The sequence below is a fragment of the Dissoconium aciculare genome, assembly GCF_010015565.1.
Source record: "Dissoconium aciculare CBS 342.82 unplaced genomic scaffold K489scaffold_10, whole genome shotgun sequence".
Taxonomy (NCBI): domain Eukaryota; kingdom Fungi; phylum Ascomycota; class Dothideomycetes; order Mycosphaerellales; family Dissoconiaceae; genus Dissoconium; species Dissoconium aciculare.
The window spans coordinates 509,472-528,648 of record NW_022984960.1 but is presented as its reverse complement, the minus strand read 5'-3'; the positions used below and the strand labels follow the sequence as shown (position 1 = coordinate 528,648).

Here is a 19,177-nt window from a genome sequence, read left to right as displayed (position 1 = left end):
GGATTCTTGGCGTATGGCGAGGGCTCGGTGGCGGCCAGTGGGCGGAAACTTCGGAGGTCGGATTGCTTCACGGCCATGGTCCATCTTGGGCGCTCGCCGTGATGTGGTTCGGGTCTGCTCGGCCAAGCTGCTGTTCGTGAGGCGTGAGGTGTGTGGGCGGGCGAGGCGCTGTGGTTGGAGCTGACGGACAAACGAGGTATCGACTTTCTTGATGTGACGCTCGACGATAAGTTTGTGCAGCTGCTTCGTGTCTTGATACTGATCAGACCCGTTGGCGTCTTCGTGCCTTGGAAGCTGCTCTTTCGACTGAGGCCGAGTACACTACTGTTTGGCGAGCTTCCAGGGGTGTCGACATGACTGCTGCCCGCGGATCTCTCGCTCGATACAACCGTCGATACGGAATCGTGCAGTTGCCTTTCGTGGTTTTCGGCAAGTACATCCTCGACGATGTGATCGAGCTCTTTCATCTGCGTCTGTAACACAATCCATCGACCTCTCAAGTCGCTTTGCAAACGTAGAATTTCGCCGTTGACAGTCAAACGATCGAGCACGCCACGGTCGATGATTGCCAGAACGCGTTCAATGGCCGGGCTGTAGTGAAGCTTCTTCGCTTCGTAGTTCTCCGCTTTCTTCGAGAATGCGGTCCAATGTGACTGCTGCTCACCCGCTTCGATGCCCTCTTTGAGTTTGTCGAAGCTTCGGAGTATTGATTCGTAGATCTTGAATGCTTTCCTCCCGGCATTGCGGAACAGCTGGATCCATTTATCTTCGCCAAGTTCCCGTCGAAGTGAGTTTGCGTCGGATGAAAGCTTATTCCAAGCCTCTTCAAGCTGATCTCGTCGAGTCTCGAGTTCTTGACATGCTGTCGGAAAGACGACATTTCCTCTGATACTCCACGCTGATAACCTCATTGGGAGAAAGTCCAACGAGGCACGCAATGGCTCCATACGAGCGAAGAGGGCAAGCAAGTTCGAATCTTCCTTCAGATCGATAGCTGTCGGCTGGGTTGAATGTGGTGAGATTGGCGTGGTAGGTGTTGAGGATTGCTGAGCATTGCGGCTTTGCCGTTTGGCTCTGCCATTTCCTTCCTCGATGATGGTCTCCAGCTCGTCGAGATTCATTGCCTCTTTTGAGCCTCCTAGCAGATTCTCGGCACCTTCGTGACGCTTCTCTTCCATCTCAAACACCAATGAATTCAGGCCAGCCATTTCCTGCCCAATCTCGCCAAGCACAGTATTCCACAGGTCTTCCCAGTCCATTGCGATCTCGACCTGATCTTGGATGCTGTTTAGTGTCCTCCGGATGTTCTTCCAGCTTGCGATGATGCTCTCCATTTGTTTTGCAACCATTATGAGGTCTTGCGCAGGCAGTTTCGAGATGTCGTCCCGTCCTTGAAGCTTCTCGATGGAAGAAATGTACACCTCCACAAGTCGCTCAAATCGGTTGATGGCGCCGTCCACTTCTGCGATACCTTCACGGCCACCCGCTGCGGCCCATTCCACATCATCTTCCGCATTCAGTCCATTTAATACGTCGGATGCTTTGCCGATCCATACATGAATCTGGTCATGAGCATCTGACAAGACCAAGGCAGCCTCAATAGAAGAAGGTATCGATGAGATTCTCCGCGCAAGAGCGTCAGCTTCCGGCAACCGTACGCTCGTCAACCGTGCCAATTGGCCGGTGAAGGTGGCACGACCGAGTGTGTATATGGAGTCTGAACGTGTTAATCGGTGGCGACCTTTCGAGCCGTTCAATTGTTCCGGGCTCATGCCAGACCAATTGGTCATCGAGAAGCCCATGGTCGGAGGTGTATATGATGAATCGGCGGTGGACCGCGTCGTCCGTGGCGTCGTCGGAGGACTGCTTTCGCGCGTGGGGAGCCTTTCCGCTGGGCTGAGAGGTTCCTTGGTGATGATGTTGAGGTTAGTTTTGCCGATGTGTGGGAGGCGGTACTTTTGCGTGTCTATCAATTCGTCCTGGTCATCTTCGGTCTCGGACGGGCCGAAGTGATCGCTGATGTCGATGATTGAGGACACATCACTCTCAAAGATGGAGGCTTCGCCGTCGGTCAATACAGGGAGCAAGACTCCTCCACCCGACAGCTCCGGCATGTCCGTGGCAGGAGGACCAGCCCAAATCTTGCCCCGCCGTGCGATTTCCCTCTCCTGCTGCTGCCGCCGTTGCAAGCGTTCCAGTTCGCGGATCTGCTCTTCTGGAATGCGACCGATGGCCTGCCGCTGGCGCCGTTGTTCCTCGATCAGTTCGTCTTCCTTCCGCTGCCCCAGCCTCTTGAGTCGAGCTTCCAGTCCGGGAGCCAGGCGCCGCTTCGGGGGTGGATTGGCGGGCTTGAGAGGCCGGGAGGATGTAGCGGTGGGAGAGTTCATATGGCGTGCGTCGCTGCGAATTTGGGCGTGGTCAGAACCGCTGTACCGCTTGTTGGGCACCATTCGCGTGTCTGTTTATTGTGCTCCCGCTTTGTTCGACGCGCGCATCCGAGCCGTGGTTGCGGCGGGCTGACGTACTACACATGTACCGATGGGGAATGGGAGGGCCAAAACACGCAGGTGCACTTTTCTTCCACAGCACGTCCGATGTCGAGATGAACAATAATGATGTACGAGGGAGGGATATAGAGTGGCCGTTTCTCGGTATTCCAGGATATCTATTAGTGAACAATCGTGACCAACCGAAACATGTGTTTGGTCTCTGACCCATGAACCATGGGAGACGTCTACGCCGCGGGACGGTTGGTACCTAAGGAGCGTTTCGCGGCCCTATCCTCAATACTCTAGGTAGCTAGGTAGTGTTGCGCAGATTGGGCCAGATTTGCGTGGCCAAGCCCGAGAGCAGCGGCCAGCAAACACCAGCCAAAGCCCTGGGAAAAGCGTTCGGCCCCTGGAACGGCAACCATTCCTAGCGTGAAAGGCTGCTTACATGAGAAGCTCGTCAGATAGGCTTCCAAGGTTTGATTAAAACCCCAACTCTACTGACCGACAGCCCTGCAACGATGGCCTGATGCCCATCGATCCATACAGTCTCAACAGGCGTGGCCGCGACGAGGACAACCGCGACGGAAACACCACCAGAGGGCCTTCCGGCGAAGATCATAGGCTGGCCGGGTGCAGCTGCAGTGTGCCCAATGATGTGGGCACCACGACGTAACTTGCTGCATGTCTGACATCCGGCTACTGTACGTGGACTGGACTAGCGAGGAGTGGCAGGCAAAAGCTTAAATCCTATCCTTCTGCTGGCCCTCGATGTTTCAGACAACGGACGACGTGGTCGCAACCCAACCGAACCAACTTCAGCGCTTCACCATGGATGATGACTCAATGCGATCCTGTATGTAATGATAAGTCGTCACCTCCTCTCGTCACCCACATCACGACTGATAACGTGTCCAACCATGCTGCTGTGGTCACAAGATGCGCTGACGAAACTCGCCACATATGCTTTCCTCTCCTCACCACTTGTGAAAGGCAATGCTACCGTGGACAATGATGAGACATCGGCTCAGGTGCCGACAATATATTGTTCGAACCCTCAATCGGGCGATCGATGTGCGGAGTAGTGAAATTGTTTCAATCAAAAATGTACAAAGGGAGATGTTGTTATTATTAACAACAATAGCTTTGTAGCATTCTCCGAACGAAATTCGTATATGCCTGCAGAGACAGGACATGATGAACAAAGAAAGCCTTGTCACTTTCGCGTGGCTCTTCTCCTCTTCGATCCCACTGCTTGAGATCCCTGCTCCTTGGATGTGAAGACTGAGAAACTTAAATTCAATAAGGACTGCAAGTCAGTTCATACTCTATGAATTATTAGACGATAGAGTCCTTTTGATTGATCGATCCATCCATAAAATGGGATGCATTGTTCCCTCGCTCTTCTTCCCTGCCTTCCTCCTCGCCATCGTGATAACAAAGAGAGGTCACTGCCAGACTCTCATGGTCCTTTCTCTCTCCTGCCTCGCCCTGTTTCTCTCTCTTCCGTCATGCAAGAGACAGATCGATACCCGCAGAAAAATGCTCATAAACAAAAGGGAAGTGCGTACGCGTACATACTGGCGGTAGCCAGACCATTCAGGAAATTACGCAATCAGGATCAACGCGCGACACGCATAAACATATCAAAGTAGTCAAAAATAAAAGTAAATGTCAGGACTCTTAATCTCGAGTCGAGTTCGTTCCGTCGGGTATCATCTCTTTCTTCTTCCTTTTCTGTTCCCTCCATTGTGCAGGTAGACGATCCTGCTTCTCAGACTGGCGGCGTGGCTTCAGCGGCCAATGAAGGCGTCTCCGCCACTGCCGTCTGCTTATCCTCCTTCTCACTGGCAGTGACAACGTCCGTTTCTGCCACCAGGGTCTTGTCAGCAGCGACCTCGATGTCTGCTTCGACCGCAGGCGTGGGCTCGGTAGCGCTCTCAATCTTATGTTCTGAGCTTTGCGCACCGACCTCGACTTCGTCGACTTTGACTTCCGGCGGTCGTCTCCTTTCCGAGATCTTAGCTTCGAGAGTCCATTCGTCCATGAGCTCTTTGCGGACGCCACGGCTCCACGCGAGGACAGCTTCATCAAAGGCCTTCCACGCCGCGTTGTCTTTGCTGTGGACAACATCAGCGATTGGCACGGTAATCAGGACATCCCATCGCAACTCCGCAGCTTTGACCCAGTATGTCAGATTCTCGGACATGCGGTAAGGTTTTGCCGTGTCGGTGTGGAAAGTCTTGATGTCGCCGAACCGACGATTCGAGCGGCCAACCAGAGTGTTGTGGAGTCGGACTAATCGCTGTCCATTCTGTAGAGCGAGAAGGAAATCGTTAGGAAGACGGGTCTCGGCCGAGCTCGATGCCTCGGGCCACTGCGGCAGGGCGGGTTCCATGGCATCAAAGGACTTGAGGAACAACCATTCGCGTTCTCTTTCCCGGCCAGTCCAGTCACCCTCGCGCCAGACCCAACTTTCTCGCTCAGCCGCATCACTCTGCTCCTGAGCCTCTTCCTTTTTCAGAAGCTTGTCGATGCTTTCGATCCAGGTGACGATCTCGGTCAGCTCGAGCAGGCGGACGCCACCGCGGAAATTTCGGCTTGCCATGCGTTTTAGAGTGTCGAGCACTTGATATAGATCGGATCGAATGACCTTCTCAGAGCGGATCGCATAAAGCTTTTGAGGATTTGAGTGAGCCGTATAATAGTTCTTGGCGGCACGGATGGCTAGGGTGATGATGTCCAAAAGATGTAGACCCTGCACTTCATAAAAGCCGCTGTTCTCTGCTGGCGGTTCGCCATCAATCAATACAGGCTTCTGCGACTCCTCGAGGACCTTGCATGCGTCTTGCAATGCTTCTTTCAGCTCCCTCCGCAAGACCGGAAGATCTGGAGGCGGTTCGATGAATTCAGGCTTGACTTTGTATGTGCTTACTGTCGGCGGGAGCATCATTGAATCTGGTGAGGTTGCCCATGGTTCGCCGTTGTGCTGCATTTCACTTGGACTCTCCAAAATACAGCTGTCGATACCTGAATCGGAGATGGCGTAATTCGAGGCATTGTCTTGAACAGACGACGCCGTCGATCCGAAATCATACATCAGAAAGGACGATGGCTCCATACTCTCTCGGTTCTTTGTCGTAGTTGTTGTTACCGTCGCGCTGCTGCTTCTCTTCTTCTCTTTTGCGAGTTGTCCTCCCTTTCCGTCCAACAGACCCGTACGGGCAAAGTAATACTGCATGTGGGCGATGCTACCTAAGCTCATGACGCTGTCTCGGCTTCGGGCTGATTCCGCAAAGGAAGTCCCTTGAGGTCGCATATAGCCTCTTCGATGCACAACTGTAGCGCCGCCATCAGAACGGAAGGAATATCTGGGTCGGTGGGATAACGTCGAACCTTCGGAGCTTGACGGCGTGGAAACCGATCGTAGATCCAGTGCTGGAACAGCATCGAGGGCTAATGATGGAGTTACACTCGGCGAGGGAGACTGAGTACGTGGTGATGATACATCATGTGCGGTCTGCTGCGGCGAAACAACGGACCCCTCTGCTCCTCCTATGATTGCATCCGCCGAGTGGCCTGCTTTTGACGAGAGAGCGTCGGATGTGATTGACGTGGTCGACTGGTCTGCGACAGCCTTGTCATCTCCATCGTTGGCTGATGCGATCGCAATCGAGTTCTCTGGCGAAAGAGGGCCATTCGACAGCACCGGCGATTCGGTAGCCATACCGTCGTTGAGCGTGAACGATCAGCCGTCAATCGGGCGAGGCGATGTATCGGTCAGTCGTTCGCAGCACGAGGTTCTTCAGATGATCATTCAGAGGGATCAACAGTGAAAACGGCTATCGCTCGAGCCCAATACGACGAGTGGCGACATGTAGAGTGGTGCAATGGCGAAAGTATAATGATGTCGCCCTTGACAAACATCCCACTTCTCAGCGAAAGGGGTCGAGCCTAGGGCAAATTATGTTCACGCTGGCCCATTTCCCAGAGCAGACGCGACGTTGACGCGCTGCCGCGGCTTTACCGTCGCTCCAACTTGTTCATTTTGTGCTAATCTGTTCATTTCCGGCCAACTGTTTCCCCCACTTCCACTATTCGCGCCGCCAATTTGACCCTTTGCGCCAATTGCGGACACGATCTTGCATCACATTTGAGTGACTCTCAAAGTACCGATGTTCCCTAGAATGGCGATCGACATTATCGTCAAGCGGGATTCCAATAGGATCCGATATCAGTGCAAATCTGGCTGTATCTCAGCATACACGCCTGAGTACAGTAGCGAGGACAATTCGTCATAGGCCGCTACAAAACTCATCGCAAAGATACACGATTTCTGCTTCAACAGAGTTGAAATAATTGAGTTGCATTCAATTAAGGGAAGAGGTACAGGAAACTACCACACGTCTCAACATCATCATCTTACAGCCCATTGCCATACCATTCAGAACTAGGCGTCATCCGATCCACATTAATTATCGTAGCCAGATTGATGACAAGCGAAAGTGCCCGGTTCCGCCCCAATACGCCATACTGTTATTCGACGTGCTGGCTGGCGGAGAGACCAGTCGGCGCCAGGGTCTCGGCGTCCCACTCACCCTTCTGAGTAATTCCACTGCCGCTGCCACCGTCAATATCTTCACCATTGACGGCATAAGCTGCCTGGGCAGCCGAGTCGTTGTCGCCAATGCTGCACGAGGCTGAGCCAAGAACAGCGTGAAAGACCTGATCTTTCAATGCATTCACAGCTTCGACAACCTCGATTATCGCGTTCGGAGGGGCGCCTGCAAGCAGCGATGCGCCCAAGCAGCCGACATCACCTGCGAGGGTCGGAATGGTCCCATTCAGCGGCACGAAGCGACCATTGTAGTCGGTGTCGAGCGCTACACGTAAAGCGCAATGCAACTCGTTGACCATTGCTCTTTCAAGTAATTTCAATCGTCCTCATTCTAATGCTAGAATATTGCTTGTCCAAGATTGAAATGGCCTAGTTGCGTCCGAACGACAGATGAAGCGATAAGAGACATTGTCGTCTCGCAATCGAAGTCAACGTCAGGCCAGATGTCCTCTCTTGCTCGTAATGGAACACTCTTCGGCATCGAACTTGCGTACTTGAGCATTCGCAAGAATCCATTTGATCGATCCCTCCTATCGACCTTAAACCAGCAGTTGCCGAACTCTCTGAAATAAACCACAATGCGAATAATCAATTAACAAATGCAAGCCAACTATTATCACGTTTTCAGCCTCCTCCATCTCCCAAAGTTGAGCACATCTTGTCACTAGCCGATGGCGTAAGACGAAACGGTAGGAGATATACTACGAAAACTACCCAAAAAAGGAATCTCTCCTCAAGCGAATCAATACCACTGCGATGGTCACAACCAAAAATTTAGCAATTCATTGAAGTCTTTTAGTCTTTTAGTCTTGGGGTAACATTCTCAGTTCGCAGGATCACCCATTCAAGGAAGAGGAAGAGGAATCGAGGAGGAATCGAGGATACCGTGGGGCACGCCGTCATCGCGTGGTCATATCGATGCGACTAGCACAATGAAAAGGTTCATCAGATCTGTGTCAAACTTGCATTAGTAGTGGAAATAGACTATTTGTCTCCCCGGTGTGAGAACTGGTAAATTCTTATATTCTGTGCTTGGTGCGTATTGACTTATCCGAATCATCCCTATGCGACCGCTCTTCCTGTTCGTCTATTGACGAACCGTGCTCTCGCCTCTGGTCATCCCGTCCGATCTCTAGACTACAGCCTGCTTTCTCATATTCGGAGGGCCGCGAGGTAGCCCAAGCTGCTACGAGTAAGGTTCACAAATCTTCGTCTTCTAATGAAAATGCTGTATCAATTGGAGGTTGCAAATGTTTCGATATAGGCAGGTCGGAAACATCAGACGCGCTGGTAGCATTCATCGATCTCTCGCGAATACGAACCTGGGCGTGATTAGAGCAGCGGTGATCTTTGTTCTTGTTACTTCCGGAATCCTTGTAATTGCTACCAAGTGTGTGGGAAGACCGAGCCAGCGTTCAACGCAGGGGAAGATTTGATGTTGTCCTATGTGCGGACCGAACTTCCGACGTTGTCGATCTACACGAAACAACAAGTGAAATGTCAGCGGGCGGATTGTTGCGTCATACTGGATGATACCGTTATTAGTGGGGTATGTACAGAATGTCTCGCGCTGCTTCTGTGTTCGTCGTTCGAACAAACGATCTTGAGTCAACGACCTGGCGACAATTCACAAGTGGACCGACCGCAGAGTATTCTTGCAGCACCCTGACCTCAAAAATCGATCAAACAAAATGTCGAAGCGGGTAAACAAACAGAATTTACTCCAAGAAAAAGAAGCGAATCATTGACACCAAATGCCTCGCGTGGGCTTCGATTTGAATAGATCTCGTACAAAGTTCACGGGACGGTACAGGGAGTCAACTTCAGGTGAGTATCGTTGCGTTGCTCGGTAAAACAAAGCGGACTACCTAGTTCCTGTCGACTCTTAAAACGTTGAGCCTCCTCCGCTATATTGATCGATCAAGAGACGGACGCTGTTTACTGACGTGATCTCATTTCAATTCAATGGTCAAATAGAGCATGGACTACCAACAAGGCCGAAGGTCTGAACCTGACGGGATTCGTGAGGAACTCCAATGACGGCACCGTAAGCAGTTGATATGGTATCCTTCAATCTATGCTGCTAAACATAACACGTGTGAAACTGGGACAGGTCATCGGAGAGGCACAAGGCAGTGAAAGCTCGATCGAGAAATTCGTCCAACATATCCATATGGGCCCATCAGCGGCGAAGGTGTCTAAGGTAGAAACGGAGGATATGACCAACGTCGACGGGGAATCCATCTTCAAGCAGTGAGTGCAGCAGCAACAGTATATTCGCTTCAACCTCACCGATACCGGTAGCAATGTAGATATGAGGCTGACTTGACTGATGCTATTCATCGCGATGATGATAGAATCCGGACTTGAACTTGGTAATGACCACTTACAGATGACTGTAGAGAACGCGGACATGAAGGAGATCATACACCGTGCACATTTGCAATCCCAGACAGATCAGTCAGCGGGTCTAAGACTAGCTTTGGCATACGCCTGGCAGCTCTTAATACATTAGTTTTCCAAACTGAGACTCGTCCTTTGCCGCCGATCTTAGCTCCATGTGCGAGAAGCATTCGTATCGCACATTGAGCTTTGTCGTCAGGACACCACTGCCGGGCCCTTCGAATTAGCATTGAAATATGTCGGGGTTGAACTTCAGCACCAGATTCGAGCAATAATTTTAACGAGGAGAGCTGAATTTTATCAACAGCGGTATCGAGCGGTCGATATGACCGTGGAATTGATAGGCAATCAACATCAGCACCATATTCTACCAGTATTCGTAACAAAGCGTCGTCGTTACGAAACACAGCCCACCAAAGCGCGGTGCGTTGATGCCCATATTTTGGCTTGTTGTTGACATTAGCGCCGTACTGGAGCAGTAATCTTGCCATCTCCGCAGAACCTGAGCTCACCGTATGGTCGAACAGATCGTCAATGATGCCTGTTCCCAGATAGCCAGTGGCATAGTGTTCGAACAGCGTCTGCGCAAAGTCTACTCTCTGTGAGCACACTGCATTTATCAATACATAGGCAAGCTCATGGCAGGTTTTCTCATATCTTCTTAGATAGTCGATTGAGAGAAATGATCTCAAGATTCCAATGTTGTCTGTCACTCTCGCATCGTCGAGCATTCTGCGTACATGAAACCATGCCGCCTTCTTGTGTATCACGTAATAGTCTGTGCAAAGCTTCGAAAGCAGTCTCACGCCGTTCTCCTGCCCTTCACCCAATGCAGTGCATATAAGAGACAAACCATTGTTCTGCAAGCGTTCCTTCGGCGTGAGCACAGGCACATTCTCTGCTTCTGCGTCGAGTAATATGTCGGCTATCTGGGCATGTCCCCATATCAGCGCAATCTCCCAGGCACTTAGATCCGGTTCTGATTCAAGGATTGAAGGTAGAGAGTGCGCTTTTGCGCCGTGCTTCAGTAACAGCTGGACGAGCTCAGATGATCCTTGCGTGATCGCGACTACAAGCGCCGGGGCACGCGCGAGGTCCACTCTGCTCGTTAAAGCGCGGTCGAAGTCTAGGCCGCGCTTGTTGACGTCCGCCCCAGCGCGCACAAGAAGGTCTGCAATGCTCGACCGACCATAGTGAACTGCCAATTGGAGAGCATTGGCATTCTCAGAGATGGAGAAGTCTAATTCTTGACGCCACCGTCCGTTTGCGACTTGCAAAAGGGCTTCCACGACGGCGTAATGATCCATTTTGACGGCTCTTAAGAAACAAGTCGATATGTCAAATAAGTCCTGATTGAGCATGAAATCCATCACTGCGACGTGGCGATAGTATGCAGCCCAGGCAATGGTAATCGACATGCCGTACAATCCTCGTCCGTACAAACCCTTGTCGGCTTCCACGTCATGGCGTCGCGCGGCAACAAGAGGCTTTCTTCGACCAATGTCGTCCAAGGGTCCGAATTTGGGCATAGGCATATGGGGACTCCATTTGAGTTGGTCCTCCTGTATGGCAAAGACATCTTGAAGATCGATACACATGATCCTAGCCAGCTCGCGACACTTTTCAGTGACCTCATCAAATCCTGTCGGCGGGTTAAAGGCATGATGGTCTCGTAAAACTTCATTTACCAGATGAGGTAGTGGCTTTTCATAATCCGGTAGAATATTCCGTGATGGCCCTTTGTCGACGCTGAGTACTGCAAATACGCGATCCCTCATATCGGTACAGCGTAGATCCCGTGTGGCCAGCATTAGCTCTGAAATTGGGGACTCGGTACGTCGCTCTTCAACATACTGCATGATAGTCACCGCGGGACTCTGCCGAACGCGTCGAAGCTCAAATTGCTCTGCAGCATGGTCGGAGACACTGCAGGCCAAAATGGTGAGAACAAAGCTTTTGAAGCTCTGCAGTGGCAGGCAGGACGAACCACACATCAGGACGGCATCTCGGGCTAAAAGCAGCTCCTGGAAGATCCAGAGTCGTTCCCAATACCGTCTGACACAGATGCCGCGGATCGACGAGGCGGCCGAGGACCCCCACTTCTTTACGAACGCTTTTTTAGCTGTCCACGAGGGTGACGCGATCTGGATATTGTTGAATGCTTGATCACTGCTGTTGTAAGAAGGTCCAAGCCATGCAATTACTCGTTCAGCAACAGCATAGATCTCGCCCATTAGTGCTACCTGGTGTGTCCGTTCGCCGTCATCCACTTGGTTGACGCATAGAGCATCAATCCAGATGTACTCAAACAACGCATCCGGGAGGGACCTCGCTTGGTGAAGGAAACGCCATAGGTTCTTACGAATTTTGGTCTGACGGCCATTCAAAGAGATGACACGTCCTGCTGGAGGATTGCCCCAGGCGTACGACAATGCCGTGTAGGTCGGGTTACTGTCTAAGGAGACGACTATCACCTCGCAGCAAATCTGAGTACCAGCATCTCCCGGAAGTAACTTTAGTAGGCGTATGTCTCTGCCATGAAGCGGCGACAAGTCGAGATCGGTCGAGTTGACATTCGTCAAGTCGCGTCCGCTGGCTTGAACAGCTGCCATACTGTCATTGTTCCTTCACTTCAACGAATCTCGATGCAAAGTTTGAACGCCCGGCTGCGCGTTCTTGTTAATCTTCACATATCCTGCGAACGAAATCTGAACATCATCGCGTCGCTACAGGAGACGCATGGAAAAGCCTATGGAGGCACCATGCATCGAATATATCGTGGCGCAGCTCTTCTCCTGCATCTTTGCAAGGGCCAGTGGCTTTCCGAGCTGGCGGCTTGATGAATCCCACCAACCTTGGAAGACATCGATGTTCAGACATACACGGCACATGTCTGCCTTGCGCGCATATCGCCTTGTTCCAAAGGCCCATGAGAGACTCGCGTAACGCAGGCAACTTGTGATCACCTTGTAGTGTAATAACACGTGATGTTGCCCAGTCAAGCGGAATCACGATGCTTCACTACGAACATTCCGAATCTTCCCGACCAGTCACACTGTCGCTGAGCGAAGGTGCCCCCATCGGACCAACTTGTCCATTCGGGTCATACCGCGAGAGGGCGCTGCTGGAGTCTGACTCACCCGTCTGACCAATCTTCCGCGTCTTTCTCGTCAGCCCTAGAGGGCAAGTCGCCTGACCTGGCGATGTTTCCCGCATTGCTGCTGTGCTGTGCAAGGGATCCGCCTACCGAAACAGGTGAAGGCCCGGCACATGACTGACAATGTCGAAATTGTTCCGGGACGTTCACCAACTCCCATCGATGGTTCGTGCGAAATCACCTCACCCCATCAATATGCTGTGCCATTGACGCCGCACACGTGCATCTCTCCTGTATTCCATGGTTACGTTCTTGCCCGAATGCCCAGGCAAGAGCCTCCTCATACGCTCCAAGGTAGGAACGGTCTCGGATCTGTTATCCGAGTCTTACAATCAGGTTTCACCCGGGCAGGCAAGCAACGCTTTGGACTGTAGCAATATAAATACATTCCTGGCTTCCTTTCCCATTGGAATCTCCATTGGGTTATCATCCTCACCAAACCTAACATCGCCCATCACCTATCATCTCCAAGTCAAGTGACTCACCACTCTTCATGAACTGCACGCGCAGCCTGACCGTCAACGCTTTCTCCGCCAAGCAGTCCGCTGCTCAACTCCTCAAGGCTCTCAACCACAATGGAGTTAAGGTGACGACTCTGGCCCGGCCAGCTCTGCTCGGCCTCCAGAACCAATCTTCGCTCCTCGTGACTCCTACCTCACGACCCTTCAGCACCACCCAGGCCTCTCGGATGAAAGACTTCTTCCCTCAGCCTGAGACCGAAAACATCCGTCAGACACCTCCAGCATGGCCGCATCCCGGCTTCACCAAAGAATCCATGGAACTGGTCGCCTTCAACCACCGTCAACCTCGCGACTGGCCTGACCGCATCGCCTACACCATGACCAAGATCCTCCGCTTCGGCCTGGACCTCGCGACGGGCTACCGCAAGGACAAGGTGCCCACCGCACATCAGTACATGGTCCGCAATGTCTTCCTCGAGAGCGTGGCAGGGGTCCCCGGCATGGTCGCCGGGATGCTCCGCCACATGCACTCGATGCGTCGAATGAAGCGCGACAACGGCTGGATGGAGACCCTCCTCGAAGAATCCTACAACGAGCGCATGCACCTCCTCACCTTCCTCAAAATGGCCGAACCGGGCTGGTTCATGCGGTTCATGGTGCTCGCGACCCAGGGGGTCTTCTTCAACGCCTTCTTCATCTCCTACCTGATCGCGCCGAAGATCTGCCACCGCTTCGTCGGCTACCTGGAGGAAGAAGCCGTGTACACGTACACGAAGGAGATCGCCGCCCTGGACGCGGGGCATCTGCCCGAGTGGGAGGGGATCTCCGCGCCGGACATCGCGGTCAAATACTGGAACATGCCCGAGGGCAACCGCAGCATGCGCGATCTGCTCCTGTACATCCGCGCCGACGAATCCAAGCATCGCGAAGTCAACCATACCCTGGGCAATTTGGATCAGAAGAACGACCCGAACCCGTACGTCAGCGAATACAAGGACACGACGAAACCGCATCCGAACAAGCGGCTGGATGTGCAGAAGCCGGCGGGGTGGGAGAGGGACGAGGTCCTTTAGATGATGGCGACAGAGAGCGTAGCGGAGACTCTTTTGCTCCCGCCGTACCTTAGTCTTTCGGGGTCTTTTCCCGATAGATGAGCAACACATTTTACTTTTCTTCTTCTTAATCCTGCTCATGCTTTCTATATCTCCATCGTGTCGTCATTTTCATCGGGAGTCCCCTTTTCCCCCTTCTCCAGGACATGGAAGTTCTCCTGGAATGCCAACAATAACAGAAACCACATTCGAGGAAATAGACAACACACACACACAGAATAAAGCCTGTAATTCCTTCATGGGGGGAAATTCCGTAATCGATAATAGACAGACAGTAAATGAACCTCTTCCCAAACATCGCCAAATCCCCCGAGACGAAAAAAAGCCACGGCGACACAGAATCGTAGCATCGCCGAGGGGGGTTCGGTTTCGGATAAATCTCGAAAAGCGGAAATGCTCGTCAAAACGGCCCAGCCTCGGGGCTGGCCCCTCCCCTGTTTTGACCTCGCGCCGCTCATCCTCTCGCGTCCAGGACCGCTGCCGGGAACGATCATGATTGCGCTCCGCTCCCTCCCAACCCGTCCGTCGAAGCCCTCGTCAAGCCCGTCCCCGGCGGCGGCGGCGGATATGACGGCGCATGCTGCTGCGGGTGATGCAACGGCCCCGACGCCGCGTGCGCGGTGGTCGGCGTGCTCGCCGCACTCCCACCAGCTCCTCCTCCACCCGGCAGACCGGGCATCCCCGGAAGTCCCTTGTTCATCCAGCCGAACCAACTGCTCCGGTTGCCCGCTGCGCCGCCGGCGGCCGCGGCGCCGTTCCTCCGCGCGGCGTCTTCCTGGTCGACGTTCTCCTGCACGAGGCGCAAGGGGCGCATCCGGCTGCCCATCATGATGGCGCCGGAGGATTTGCTGTCCTTGTCGCCGCTGCTGGCGAGGCTGCGGGGTGGGGAGGAGGGGGTGCTGCGCGGGGGAGGCTGCTGCGGGTGGCCGTGGCTGGAGGTGGGTGGGTGGGTGCTGCTGCTGCTGACGTTTTCGTCGAGGCTGGATTCGGTGAGGATGCTGTGGCGCTTCTCGCTGATTTTGCTGTCGCGTTGTTGGGTGGTGGTGGTGGTGGCGGTGTTTTCTTTGCCGTCGGGGCCTTCGGCGATGCTGGGTACGGAGGCACCTGAGGTGGCACGGAGTGCAGCACCGGGGCCGAAGAAGGATGTCCCTCGCGTGGGAGAGCTGAGGCCGGGGCTCAGGGGGGACATGGCTGGGGAGGCCCCGCGGTACATGTTCGTCACCAGGCTGGCTGCGGGCCATTCCGAATTGGCGCGCCGGTGGCCCATGCTGCTGCGGACGGAGGAGGAGCGGCCGAGGGGTACGCTCGGTGCGGTCGCGGGATCTTCGTTCAGCTTGAGGGGCTCGGGGAGAGCCTTTGACAGGTCACCGGAGTAGATCTGCGATTGTGGTCGAGGCTTCGGGCGGCTGCCGATGACGCTCTTGGCTCGTTGGAGGAATCCAGCGCCTCCCTCCTCGCCACCGGGGCCGTCCTTGTCAATGGGAGATGGGGGGAGTTCCTTTTCTTTGTTGGCAGCAGCTACCTCCAAGTGTTTCCGGCTCGCGGCACCAGGTCCAGCCATGAGGTCGGGGGTCTTGTCGAGGATCTGTTCGAATTGCTCGTGTTGCAACAGGCGGGAGATGATATTGTTAATGTACAGCGTCAAGGCCTTGTTCTGGTCCTTCATGCCGTTCACCTCGGCCTGCAAGCGTCGCACTTCCTCGCCGCCCTCGCCCTCTTCTTGCGAATCGAGCTCGTCGGCGAGTGTGGTCCGCGCTTCTTGTGGTTGTGACGGCGGTCGTGATTCTGTCGTAGACGGTGCTCGCAGGAAGTCGCCGTTCAGCGTCTTCTCGCTGAGCAGCAGTTGAAACGACTCGTTCTCCTCCATCAATCGCGCGTTTTGCATCTTGATCTCATACATCTGCCTCTGCAGCTCTTGCATTCTGCCGCCTCCCATATTTTCCACCTCGACGAGCTTGATCTGAGCCTCGGCCAGTTCGAGACGTAATGACTCGATCAGCTTATCCTTCTGGAGAATGAGCTTGGAGCCGCTGCGCGACGATGAATCGCTTCGCTCGATGGAGGAGGGCGCAAATTGTCGATCGAAGGACTCTGGGCTGGGCGATGGGTTGCTGCTCCGAGCGAGCGTCGATGACTGCCGGGAGAGATGTGGTTTGCGGTCCTCATCGAGTCCGACCCGCAGTTCCTTCTGGGAGAGCGTCTCCTTCAATCTCTGCATGGAAAGCTGCATTTCCTCTTCCCGAGCTGCTGCGTCCTCTTTTTCCTTGAGCGCCGCAGCGCGCTCAGACTCGTAGATTTGCTCCATCTCTCGCCGAGCACGTATGCTCTCCTTCTTCTCGCTTTCGAGATCGTTGATGCGCTCGGTGTGTTCGTGGACGTTCTCCTCCAGCAAGCCTTGCTCTTTCAGCGCCTCGTCCAGTTTGACCTGGAGCACGGTCGACTGTTTCTGTGAATCTTCGTATGATAGTTCCACCTGTTGTAATCGTTCTTGCAGCTCGTCTATGCGGGCCTGCATTTCGGCCTTGGCCTCATCGTCGGCTGCGGTGTCTGTGGGCGCAGGTTTCCTCACCGCCGCTCGGGCGGAGACCGGCGCACCGGTGCGGACAGAACGGGTTCTGTTGAGGCCATTTGCAGCAGCCGTATTGCCGACAGCGGTACTTGCGCCGGCTGTCGTACTTGAGCTCAATCTTGAAGGGCTCCTCTGTGGGTTGGGTGAAGATGTGGTGGAGCTGGCGACAGGGGCCCGGGCGGTGGAGCCCGGAGGTTTCTTAGGAGGAGGAATTGACATGCTTGGATGTGACGATGCTGGCGCAGGAATTGTATGATGGGTGGAACAGATAGATGAAGAAGTCACCCGGCCGAACGAGGACGACGACGGTGTATCTAATCACGCGTCGAAGTGGGCGCAGTGATGTGATACGACCTGGGACAAAAGATGGGATCGGCCTGCCAAGCGGCGACCTCCAGGAAAGCCCGTGAAAGTGAACGGACTGTCGAGGTTCACGCTAAGAATAGTGCCACAGTACTGTACGGTGCAACATGATGATGACAAGCTTGGAAGAGGAGGTTGTGTGCCCGTCCTGTCACGAAAGTTCACGAAAGATTACCGGTTATCATACATGGATGCACAGAGCAACCGAGGGTGTAGGATGTGTGTGTGTGTGTGTGTGTGTGTGTGTGTGAGTGTATGTGCATTGTGTGTATGTGTACACGAGTCCCCTGAAAACCGTCGCGCGCTCGAGAGATAAAAACGTAGAAGCTGAAGATTCCTGCCCGGGTGGTTTCCATTCCTGCCCAGCTGCTCCCCCAGCTGTTAACTCCAGGGCTATTCACACCTATGGTTGGCCGCTCAGGCGCGGGCGCGCGCAAGTCCGCTGACGTCCACTCATATCATCGCCGGCGGGCATCCCTGTCCTCTTCACCCTACGGTTACTATAATAGTCGCCCAGCGTGTGTCCATGGGCGCTGAAGATGAATGACATGGTCAGCGCTGGGCGGTGTTTCCCTGACATCCTTCCAGCTGAATGATGATGATGATGATGATGATGACTGATGTCCTTCATCATCACATCATCGTGGGAATGCTTCACATCAACAGACACACTTGCAGCCGTTGGGTTGAGTAGGTAGTAGAGACTGACGCAATCATCAGCATTTCCCGTTCATGGCCAGTCGTCAGTCCATGCTCACTACCGACCGACTGAACAGCAGATCCGACGACAGCAGCAGCAGCAGCAAGGGTGTCCTACAGTATTCCTCCTTCCTCCCTCCCTCCCTCCCAGGTGTACATTATATGCCCAGGTGCATGAAAAAGATTCCAATGTTGTTTGTATTTTATTATTGAACAAGTGTGTGTTGGCCGGTCTACCAACTCGTCCCAACGGTACGAAGCGGGGCTCGGTGCATATTGAGGGAAATCCCTCATTTGGTTTTCGGCGGACCTCCTACCTCCAGCTGTCTGTTGTACCTTTGCTGATGCTGACAACATCTCTCCGGCTTGGACTGCTCTTGGATGGACGGATGGTTGCCCTCTGACGGATCCAACTCACCACCACCTGGGCATATTTCCAAGGTACCAAGGTTCCAAGGTTCCGACCGAGGGAAATCGTCTCACTCGTCGCCTGCTGCACTTCCATTGTCGACAACAATCACCACCGACAGATCTAGCGCGCCGCGGTCCATCATACAGATCGATGGACGGGTTCCGATGGACAGGTTCATGTTTGGAGCTTCGGTACATGCATCCCTTAGGTACATATACTCATCATGCACACATTATGCAAGCCACCACGTTTCCCTTGCACGCCCGCGAGGCGGACGAATTCCCTGTTTCAGGGCTGTTTCCACCCGCCTGCAACCCGCACAGCATCTGTAACAATCATGATACATACATGCCTACCTAGGTCCCATCCATGGATAGTCCTGGATAAATTTCCGATCTTATTGGACGTACAGCACTTTCGCTTGACTGACTCTGCATGTGAACGATCGAGATGATGGCAAACCGTACTCGTCTTCTCGCCTGCCGAGAGATGCGGAGGAAATTGCGGTGGAATCATAATCATCGTAATAATATATAATACAAATGCTTCACCGCACCGCTGCAAGTGCTCGATGGGTCATAGTCCATGTCTCATCCTAATTTCACCAGTTCACCTCCTCTCCTGGCGTTTCTGCCCGCATTCACTGGTCGGAGGCGTGGTTGGTCAATCCTCTCTGGTGATCTTTGTGTAGTACCTGGGTAGATTGTGGAAGTCTGGTGTCGGCGCATGTACGATCGAGATGTCTCGGATGGTAGCTTGTTATTCGACAAGTCAAATTCATTCCCACACGATGTATGTAGCTTCCTGGGAATACCGGAGGGCGGTATTCCCAAACAACAGAAAATACTCGCGTGAACACATTCGTCTGCTCAGCATTCGACGTACTGATTCAGA

The 19,177-nt window shown here is 53.5% G+C and overlaps 8 protein-coding genes across 8 annotated transcripts; 2 read left to right on the top strand and 6 right to left on the bottom strand.

Annotated features, from left to right (window-relative positions):
• Positions 1 to 314: 314 nt before the first annotated feature.
• K489DRAFT_323634 (karyogamy protein) lies at positions 315 to 1,772 on the bottom strand (the record flags this gene model as incomplete). The annotated part of the gene is made up of 1 exon (XM_033601711.1): positions 315 to 1,772. A coding segment is annotated over one exon (1,458 nt), but the record flags the coding sequence as incomplete, so codon positions are not given.
• Positions 1,773 to 3,793: 2,021 nt separating this feature from the next.
• On the bottom strand, positions 3,794 to 6,430 carry K489DRAFT_382568 (uncharacterized protein). The gene has a single exon (XM_033605405.1). It carries the CDS (start codon positions 6,214 to 6,216, stop codon positions 4,264 to 4,266), a length of 1,953 nt encoding a protein of 650 aa, XP_033457676.1. The 5' UTR covers positions 6,217 to 6,430; the 3' UTR covers positions 3,794 to 4,263.
• Positions 6,431 to 8,704: 2,274 nt separating this feature from the next.
• Positions 8,705 to 9,884, top strand: K489DRAFT_382563 (Acylphosphatase). The gene is made up of 5 exons (XM_033605404.1): positions 8,705 to 8,810; positions 8,891 to 8,934; positions 9,085 to 9,154; positions 9,221 to 9,360; positions 9,465 to 9,884. Exons 1-5 carry the CDS (start codon positions 8,799 to 8,801, stop codon positions 9,475 to 9,477), a joined length of 279 nt encoding a protein of 92 aa, XP_033457675.1. The 5' UTR covers positions 8,705 to 8,798; the 3' UTR covers positions 9,478 to 9,884.
• Positions 9,468 to 12,471, bottom strand: K489DRAFT_382562 (HET-domain-containing protein). The gene has a single exon (XM_033605403.1). The coding sequence runs from the start codon at positions 12,120 to 12,122 to the stop codon at positions 9,531 to 9,533; it is 2,592 nt and encodes an 863-aa protein (XP_033457674.1). The 5' UTR covers positions 12,123 to 12,471; the 3' UTR covers positions 9,468 to 9,530.
• Positions 12,472 to 13,160: 689 nt separating this feature from the next.
• Positions 13,161 to 14,201, top strand: K489DRAFT_323676 (alternative oxidase; the record flags this gene model as incomplete). Its single annotated transcript, XM_033601717.1, has 1 exon — positions 13,161 to 14,201. The coding sequence occupies one exon, from the start codon at positions 13,161 to 13,163 to the stop codon at positions 14,199 to 14,201; it is 1,041 nt and encodes a 346-aa protein (XP_033457673.1).
• K489DRAFT_38729 (uncharacterized protein) lies at positions 14,111 to 14,634 on the bottom strand. The gene is made up of 2 exons (XM_033606313.1): positions 14,292 to 14,634; positions 14,111 to 14,176 (listed from the first exon to the last, which is right to left on the bottom strand). The coding sequence occupies exon 1, from the start codon at positions 14,536 to 14,538 to the stop codon at positions 14,308 to 14,310; it is 231 nt and encodes a 76-aa protein (XP_033457672.1). The 5' UTR covers positions 14,539 to 14,634; the 3' UTR covers positions 14,111 to 14,176; positions 14,292 to 14,307.
• Positions 14,635 to 14,919: 285 nt separating this feature from the next.
• Positions 14,920 to 16,869, bottom strand: K489DRAFT_304881 (uncharacterized protein; the record flags this gene model as incomplete). Its single annotated transcript, XM_033600523.1, has 2 exons — positions 14,920 to 15,153; positions 15,337 to 16,869. Coding segments are annotated over 2 exons (1,767 nt in total), but the record flags the coding sequence as incomplete, so codon positions are not given.
• A 524-nt stretch (positions 16,870 to 17,393) lies between these two features.
• On the bottom strand, positions 17,394 to 18,399 carry K489DRAFT_38358 (uncharacterized protein). Its single transcript, XM_033605641.1, has 2 exons — positions 17,990 to 18,399; positions 17,394 to 17,876 (listed from the first exon to the last, which is right to left on the bottom strand). Exons 1-2 carry the CDS (start codon positions 18,226 to 18,228, stop codon positions 17,576 to 17,578), a joined length of 540 nt encoding a protein of 179 aa, XP_033457670.1. The 5' UTR covers positions 18,229 to 18,399; the 3' UTR covers positions 17,394 to 17,575.
• Positions 18,400 to 19,177: the final 778 nt, after the last annotated feature.

What these genes read in the sequence shown, in the direction of transcription:
- K489DRAFT_382568 (XM_033605405.1), bottom strand. Translation starts at nt 6,216, where the DNA reads ATGGCTACCGAATCGCCGGTGCTGTCGAATGGCCCTCTTTCGCCAGAG.
- K489DRAFT_382563 (XM_033605404.1), top strand. An exon ending in GTACAGGGAGTCAACTTCAG is followed by an intron (nt 8,935 to 9,084) that starts GTGAGTATCGTT and finishes ATGGTCAAATAG; the next exon opens with AGCATGGACTACCAACAAGG. An exon ending in GGAACTCCAATGACGGCACC is followed by an intron (nt 9,155 to 9,220) that starts GTAAGCAGTTGA and finishes AAACTGGGACAG; the next exon opens with GTCATCGGAGAGGCACAAGG.
- K489DRAFT_382562 (XM_033605403.1), bottom strand. Translation starts at nt 12,122, where the DNA reads ATGGCAGCTGTTCAAGCCAGCGGACGCGACTTGACGAATGTCAACTCG.
- K489DRAFT_38729 (XM_033606313.1), bottom strand. Translation starts at nt 14,538, where the DNA reads ATGTTTGGGAAGAGGTTCATTTACTGTCTGTCTATTATCGATTACGGA.
- K489DRAFT_38358 (XM_033605641.1), bottom strand. Translation starts at nt 18,228, where the DNA reads ATGTTGTCAGCATCAGCAAAGGTACAACAGACAGCTGGAGGTAGGAGG. An exon ending in AGGGAGGAAGGAGGAATACT is followed by an intron (nt 17,877 to 17,989) that starts GTAGGACACCCT and finishes TGATTGCGTCAG; the next exon opens with TCTCTACTACCTACTCAACC.